This window comes from Eptesicus fuscus, chromosome 9 (genome assembly GCF_027574615.1).
Source record: "Eptesicus fuscus isolate TK198812 chromosome 9, DD_ASM_mEF_20220401, whole genome shotgun sequence".
Lineage (NCBI taxonomy): Eukaryota > Metazoa > Chordata > Mammalia > Chiroptera > Vespertilionidae > Eptesicus > Eptesicus fuscus.
In genome coordinates, this window is record NC_072481.1 from 85,044,468 (window position 1) to 85,052,865 (window position 8,398).

Consider the following 8,398-nt stretch of genomic DNA (forward strand, 5'->3'; position numbering starts at 1 on the left):
CAGCCTGGGTGGGACAAGGGCTGGGAGGAGGGGAGCAAAAGGGGGACATAATTAGGGGACATCAGTAACACTGTCAACAATTTAAAAAATTAGATTGGAATCTTAGTTGCATGACTCTGTAAATATAATAAATATCATTGAATTGTACACTTGAAATGGTAAAGCTGATGAAATTTACAGTGTGTGAATGATATACCTGAATTACATACCTCGGTTTGGGGGTATGTAAATAATATCTCAATAAAGCTATTAACTTGGGGGAAAAAAGTAAAACATCCAGTGCTGGACATTGCTAAGGACTCATGATGATGGTCTACATACCTTCTAGAAAGGCTCTGTAAAGCAGCTGGGAATTCTGTCGGTCTGTTGTAAGCTGTCAGTGACTTGGAGAGAAGAAAACTTCTGGATTTGTACGAAAGCAATACCATACTTATTTTATACTAGCAACATAAGTGAATCAGATTCAAGCTGAAGCCAAGCATCGTGCTGGTTGAGACTCGAGAAGATATGAAGCTCAGGGGACCATCAGGCCTCTGCATTCTGTCATTCCACGATGCCCAAGCATCAAACCCTAAGAAGGGAAGGACTATCTGTGAGGTGAACAGAGCACCTGGGGCATGGAGGACAAAGGTCAACTCTGTGGTGGGGGGGGATGTTGGGGGGGAGGTGGCTGACCCAACAATGGAGGGGGGTGTTGCTCAAAGATAATCAGGATGCCTCCAGGCAAAGAAGGGCCTAGGCCCTAGGGCAGTGATGGGCAACCTTTTGAGCTTGGTGTGTCAAACTTCGCCAAAAAACTGAGCATAACTCGGGGAGTGTGTCCCTTTGAGGAAAAAACATTATTTCGCGATATTTATAGTTTAAATAACATAAATGTTTCATCCTCGTCATGTGGCCGCCTCAGCGGCCGCGTGTCATCAGAAATGGCACTGACACGCGTGTCAGAGGTTCGCCATCACTGCCCTAGGGCAAACTGGCATAAAAGCCTAGAGGTGTGTTTGGAACTTAGCAATATACAGGGAATTCGAGTTGTAGCCAAATAAACTACATTTTCTGGATCCCGTCATCAAAGCCTCTCCTGGCTAAAATGACTCTGGCAAATGTCCTTAGCTGCTAACTTTACTTTTCTAGACCTGAACTAAAACGTACAACTTCAATCTTCAAAAGGCGTAAAGAGGTTATGCTGACCTTATACAGTCAGATGACTAACAACTCCTACCGCCACCACCACTCCCTAAGTGTTTTCTAGTGCATTCAGCAAGGGTGGCCACAAATGTCTGCCCTCTAGAAAAATAGGTGTGGGGGAAGAGAGGGACGGGAATCGGGGGCAGGATTCCTGCTCTGTAGACAGTAAAAACTGAACCAGAATTGAGAGAGAAGGAAATACACTTTGTGCAAAGCTGCAGGATACATTTCTTTATTTGCTAAAGAAATACTTGTAGAAAGTATTAGGCCAGCAGAGTAATACTCTTTTCTCTCCCACTCATTTGCTCTCCCATTCCTTTGCTCCTTATTCAGCATTATATTGGCATCCCACAGAATGAGGAGGCTAGGCAAATGTCTCGTTCACAGTCTCACCTCGGAATGTTCTGGGCTGCAAACAGTGTACAGCTCCTCCGTTGCCTGGAGGCAGGATGTCTTGGGACAGAGGGAGGTAGAGCAGGTCACTGAACAATGGGTCGGTTGGAGTTTGGAGGGAGTTAGAGGTTCAAGCTCCGGCCAAGCGTGCCCAGGCGTTGCACCTGTGCCCTGAGTGTCTTGGAAACGGCTGAAATAACTTTTGGAACCTTTGGGTTGTCATTGTAACTGTCCTAACTCCCTCTCGTGGTTTCTGAGTATAAATTTGCTGTAACACCTGTGATCTGCACTGCAGTTCGGCCTTTCCCGCGGTGAAGTGCTGCAGCTGTAGTCGCTGGCCAGCTGAATAAAGGCTCATCAGTTTTGATCTCTGTCTCTGGTGGTCGTCTCTTGCGGGTCGCCCCCCAACAGGAGTGCGTGTAGTGGGGGAGGGACAGAGATGCGAGCAAAGGGAGAGAGCCGCACAAAGAGTGAGGACGCCGTGGAGATGTCCTTACCCAAGCAAGGGAGAGGAAGAGAGAGTCAGAAACATCAATGATGAGAGAGAATCATTGATGGGCTGCTTCCACCCCGGCCTGTGTCCTGACCTGGAATGGAACCGTGACCACCTGGTTTATAGGTCAATGCTCAACCACTGAGCCACACCGGCTGGGCTCATTGGTCAGTTTTTAAATCTTTAAATCCAAGAAACACAGAAAAATGAAACAAAGCCAATGAAAGTCACCAGCCACATGTATAAATGTTACTTTATATTGCATTAAACACAATACATTATTTAAACTAATTTCGCTCATTTATTTTTGTTTCTTTTAATGTGGCTACTAGAAAATCTCAAAGTTACATTTGTGGCTCACATTTTATTTCCATTGGGTGGTGTTGTTCTAGGTCTCCATGAGGCCATTTCACTTGTGAGGTGTGGTGTGTGTTTTCCTGGCCTATTACTTCTTTGAGAATCCTAGTTAGCCCCCTATTACTGCAGGCTACTAGAACAATCTTAAAAATGACCAAAACAAATAACTCATACCTCAAATAGAAGGGCCCTTAAAACAGAAATGACCCAAATTTCCACAGAGCAGGAGTAACAATTAAACAAATGGCCACCTAAACTTCCCGTTTTCTCCCCTTCTCATGACCAAGTCCTGCACTCTGGCCACTCCAGGTCCCACAGGAGTCAGCTGTGCCAGTGATGGGCCACAGCCTCCAGCTAGTATCCTTCATACATGTAACACGCAGAGTATTTCAAGGGCTCACTCTTTAAAATTTTTGAAATACATGGAGAAGTACGTGTGGTTTTTTTTTTTCCGATTGCGTTGCTAATCTGTAACTGCCAAGCAGAGGTGTAAAAATCCAGTTCAAATAGATAAATAATGCTGAGAATTGAGGGTGTTACCTTTTCTTTTCAATAAACTGATGAGATTTAGGATCATGGACTCTCATTTGGTCCAATACCGGAAAAATGAGTTTCTTCCACAGCCGTTCTCCAGATTCTGCTTCCACATATTCCTTGGCCTTATTCACACTGAGAAGCTATCTATTCTAACCTCAGGTCTATGGGTTCTTTTGTTCCTACCACTGATCCTGGATTCTTCTTTCAAAACTAGAGTTGGTTCAATTTCTCTCTCACAAGCAAATCTTTATGTAAAGACAGTGATACCTCTTCAAGCCTTTTCCAGATTAAACATCTTTTTTATTTGTCATTGATAATTTCTTAAAAACAAAAAAGTAGGGTTTGGCTTTTATCCTTCTTGGCTACTCTTTTTGTATTGTCAATGACGCCCCTTAAGATATGGTGCCCAGACCCAAATACTATTCATCATATTTGGTCCAAGAAATACATAAGAGAGAAGTGGGGCTTTTACTGGCCCTATTCTGGACATTATAATCCCATATGAACAGCTATATGGTCAAACCTCCCCCACCTCACTTTCTTGAGCCCTGATTCCTTCTATCACTATTTAAAAGGTAATAAAAACACCGACTCAAAAAGATACATGCACCCCTATGCTCACTGCAGCATTATTTACAATAGCCAAGGTACGGTAACCACCTACATGTCCATTGACGGATGAATAGATAAAGAAATGTGGTGTAGCCCTGGCCAAGTAGCTCAGTTGATTGGAGCATCATCCCGATATGCCAAGGTTTCAGATTCCATCTCTGGTCAGGGCACATGCAAGAAGCAACCAATGAATGCATGAATAAGTAGAACAACAAATCGATGTTTCTCTCTCTCCCTCCCTCCCCTTCCTCACTCTCTCTCTCTCTAAAATCAATAAATAAACACTTTAAAAAAGAAAGAAAATGTGGAATATTATTCAGCCATAAAAAAGAAATCTTGAGAAAGAAGACCATGTGAGGATACAGCAAGAAGGCAGCATCTACAAACCAAGGAAAGAGGCCTCAGAAGAAACTAACCGGCCAGCACCTTTGTCTCTGACTTCCAGACTCCAGAACTGTGAGAAAATAAATTTCTGATATTTAAGTCACCCCACCTGTAGTACTTTTTAATAGCAGCCCAACCTAATACCAAATATTGATTTTTTTTAAAAAGAAGAAATCTTGCCATTTATAATAACATGGATGGACCTTAAGGGCATTATGCTATATGACATAAATCAGAGAAAGACAAATACCATATGATCTTACTGATATGTGGAATCTAGAAAAAAGAAGCCAATTGAACTCACAGACACAGAGAAGGTACTGGTGGTTGCCAGAATCAGGTTGAGGGGGCATTAGACAATGAGGGTAGGGTGGGAGAAATGAGTGAAGATGGCAAAAAGAAACAATATAATATTATGCCCTGGCTGGTTTGGCTCAGTGGATCGAGTGTCGGCCTGTGGACTGAAGGGTCCCGGGTTTGATTCTGGTCAAGGGCACATGCCTGGGTTTCAGGCTCAATCCCCAGTAGGGGGGTGTGCAGGAGGCAGCCAATCAATGATTCTCCCTCATCATTGATGTTTCTATCTCTCTCCCCTTCTTCCTTCCTCTCTGAAATCAATCAATCTCTCTCTCTCTCTCTCTCTCTCTCTCTATATATATATATATATATATATATATAAATAAATATATGAAATAAATAAAAAAGACATTAGAAAAAGAAAGAAACAATATACTATTATTACTTAGAATCACCATACTGTACCTTACATCCCCAGGACTTATTTATTTTCAAACTGGAAATAAATAAATTTTGGGGATGTAAGGTATAGCACGATGACTCTAGAGAATAATGCTATATTGAATATTTAAAACCTGCTAAAATAATAATTCTTAAAAGTTCTTATCACAAGGCCCAATTGGTATGGCTCAGTGGTTGAGTGTCAACCTATGAACCAGGAGGTCATGGCTCGATTCCAGGTCAGGGTATATGCCTGGGTTGCAGGCCTGATCCCCAATTGGGGGTATAGAGGATGAAGTTGATAAATGATTCTCTCTCATCATTAATGTTTCTATCTCTCCCTCTCCATTCCTTTCTGAAATCAGTAAGTTCTTATCACAAGAAAAAAAAATTCTATCCTGTGTGGTGATGGATGTTAACTAGCTTATTGTGGTGATCATTTTGTAATATGTACAAATATTGAATCATTATGTTGTACACCTGAAACTTATATAATGTTATGTCAATTATGTCTCAATTAAGGAGGAAGGAGAGAGAGAGAGAGAGAGAGAGAGAGAGAGAGAGAGAGAGAGAGAGAGAGAGAGAGAAAGGGAAGAGAGAGGAAAGGAAAGGAAAGGAAAGGAAAGGAAAGGAAAGGAAAGGAAAGGAAAGGAAAGGAAAGGAAAGGAAAGGAAAGGAAGGAAGAAAGAAAGAAAGAAAGAAAATTAGTTGTTTTCAGTGGTTGGGAGGAAAAATAAAAAGCTTTGTAAGTCTATGAAGCTTTGCATACTAATATCTAAAAATAATGACTATAATGAACAGTTAATGGCCTAGCTGGCTATTGCTGAGAATCTCCTGGAGACTGAACACATAAAGAGGCTAATCCACTCAGGAAGTCAGGCCCTCTGGGAAATGGGCCTGGCCTCACATAGCTTTAAAAGCTCCAGGTGATTCTAGCATGCATCCAGGGTGGAACCACTCTTCTCAAGAAACCACGAGCCTGATCCTCATATTGATTCAAGTGACTTTTCCCTTGACCCGTGACTCCGAATTTTTTATTTTGAATCGAATTAGCAGAATTGAATCGGTTCACTGTAAACAACTTGAGATCATTCAAATCATTTGGAACTTGGGTCACAGAGAAAGAGGAGTTAATTTAGTAACAGCTGGGACCTAATTGAAAATCAAGTTAAAAAGAACATCAGGCTTAGGAGACCTGGTGTATAATTGGCACGGTCACTTACTAGCTGGGTAATGAGCACATCACGTAACCACACTGAAGTTTCTTTGTCTATAAAATGAAGGCACTGGTCTAGAAATCTTTAAGGTGCTCTAAATTCTGGCACAATTTCAGGACAGAACTTGCAAATGAAAAATTTAAAGTTGTACCCTGCTCCATTTTGAAAGGATGTGGATTTAGCCATAGGAGCTTCAACAGGGCCAAAAATATGATTAAAATGTTCAAATTGTCATTCAAAGTTAATTTATAATATCTATTTCTGATTATAAGTGTATCACACTTAAAGGAGAACTAGGTTTAATCTCATTTGCCTAGCCAGTGTTCCCTCAGTCCCCGGCCCTGTGTCCAGGCTGCAGCACATGTTCGAAGTGGGTCTCTGGGCCCAGAAAGGACCCTGGGATATCAGCACAATCAAGCCAGACGGTAGAGCTCTGCCACTGCCCTGCTAACCACTATGCCTTGTTTCCCCATCTGTAGAATGGAGGTGAGTTATATCAACCTGCTCTGTGAGCAGAGCTGCTATAAGACATTTGAAGTTAACATTTGAAACTGAAAAACCTTTGAAACATTATTATTTTTTTCACTATATTTTAAGCACTTTATTCAATATCGACCATGCAATGTGTACTCATAAAAACAAAAGTTAAGAGACATGCTTACCAGGAATCCTGTTGAGGGTCACCCAGAAGTGTTCGTCAGGACTGTAGGTGTCCTTGGACCAGGATAGCAGGTCAAGGGACTGCTGGTCTTGGAGGATGAAGTTAGCGAATTCCCTTGTGAGGGCCACATAGGCAGTGCCAAAGTAAATGGTCATGTTGTGAGGAGGGGACGTTTTCAGTTTCTCTGTTTTAAGCACGTAGGAATTTTTTGTGTGTAATATTTCTTGGTGGACGTATTTAGTCCGTCCAATAGCATGATCGGGAGGCAGCACGCCCGGGGTAATGTTTTTCCCTTTGAATCCTTTCAGATACTGAACTATTTCCTTGTTGGTTTTCAGGGGGAAATCTTGTCCACAGGTGTTGATGGCGTACTTCCACGGGACCTCGGAGGCCACCAGGTCTCTCAGGCAGTTCAGGTCCGCCTGGAGCCTGGAGATCCCGCCATAGACAACCGGCTCCCTCTTGGAAGCCAGAAAGGCATTTGGGAAGCAGCTCAGCAATTGCTCCACTGCACCTTTAAAGGCAGCTGTGGCCTTCTCGTCCACATGAACGCAGTAGACATTTTGGGGCATGTAGATAGCTCTGAAGAGTCTCTCGAAAGTACCGAAGTCTTTGTGGATGGTCACTGAGTAAGCCAAAGGGAACCCGGCCTCTTCTTCAGAGAGCGTTTCTGTTATATAGTGACTCTGAGCCATGTATTCATAACAGGAAGATCCACTCAGGGTAGTTTTCAACGCATTCTCTGTTAAGTAAAAAACCTTCCCCTTAAGAATCTGTTGACAGGTTTCTGCTAAGAGTGAAGCATTGATAAGAGACGCCCTCAGAAGACTTTTCTTCTCCCATAACTTGTTATTGTAAACAAATACGAAAATCAGGGCCGTGATGAGAGACACACTAAAAAGACAGTGCTTCCAAGAGCCCATTCTTCAAAACCAGGAAATGAGAAAAATGTCTCTTGAGACCTGATGAGAGTGGAGATACAGTTAACTTACATTTTCTCCAGAATCCATCGGCATCCTTTCGGTGCGTGCCGTTCTGATGGGCTGTTTCATGCCCTTCCAGTGGACCGTTCTCCTACTTTCCCTTTCTTCCATTTACAGCTGTGTTGCAGTCCCACCTTTCTTGGACGCATTTCTGAAGTAATTCCTCTGGATTTGCTTTGCTCAGTCTCCCACTAATCAGCAGCCCGTTCCTACACACAAATAAGCTGCCTCAGGAAGGCTGTGATGCCAACGTGCCCACCGGGCCCCGTAATAAAATCACTAAAGGGCGAGGTGGCCACCCTGCTAGTCATTGCCACAGGACCTCAAACCCAGCCTCTTCTCGTGGCCAAAGGTTGTCAAATGTGTCAGCTCCCCAGCTTCCTGTTAATCATTGCGCTCAACTGACTGAGTTTGTTTGCTTAAACGGCACTGCCAAGTTAAAAGCGTCTGTTCTAAGCATGTGAACACCGCCTGGAGAGATATTCTGTCAATAAATATTTAGTGCTTAAAAATAAAATGTTTAACTCTGTCTTTTTCCACACACCCGCCCCCCGTCTCCATATTGGCTGGGCATGCTATAAAGCAAGGCATATGACTGGCTAATGAGTCAAATCCTTTCCAGGACTTAATTTTCTCTGCTGTTAGACAAGGTCTTTTATAACACACATTAGCAAGCTTGCCTCACCACCTAATTTACTCCACAAAGTGACTGGGGTACTCTGATGCATGAAGGCTTTTTTTTTTTTTTTAAGCCAAAAAAATCAACAGCTCGTCATCATGCAAAAATTATGTAGAGGATAAAGCTGGACGCCAAGTTTATTTCACCCAAGCCCAGATA

At 42.7% G+C, this 8,398-nt stretch overlaps 1 protein-coding gene across 1 annotated transcript; it reads right to left on the minus strand.

Moving 5' to 3' along the window:
- Positions 1–1,549: 1,549 nt before the first annotated feature.
- Positions 1,550–7,858, minus strand: LOC114233195 (N-acetyllactosaminide beta-1,6-N-acetylglucosaminyl-transferase-like). The gene is made up of 3 exons (XM_054721333.1): positions 6,579–7,858; positions 3,720–3,735; positions 1,550–1,667 (listed from the first exon to the last, which is right to left on the minus strand). The coding sequence occupies exons 1-3, from the start codon at positions 7,498–7,500 to the stop codon at positions 1,550–1,552; spliced, it is 1,056 nt and encodes a 351-aa protein (XP_054577308.1). The 5' UTR covers positions 7,501–7,858.
- Positions 7,859–8,398: the final 540 nt, after the last annotated feature.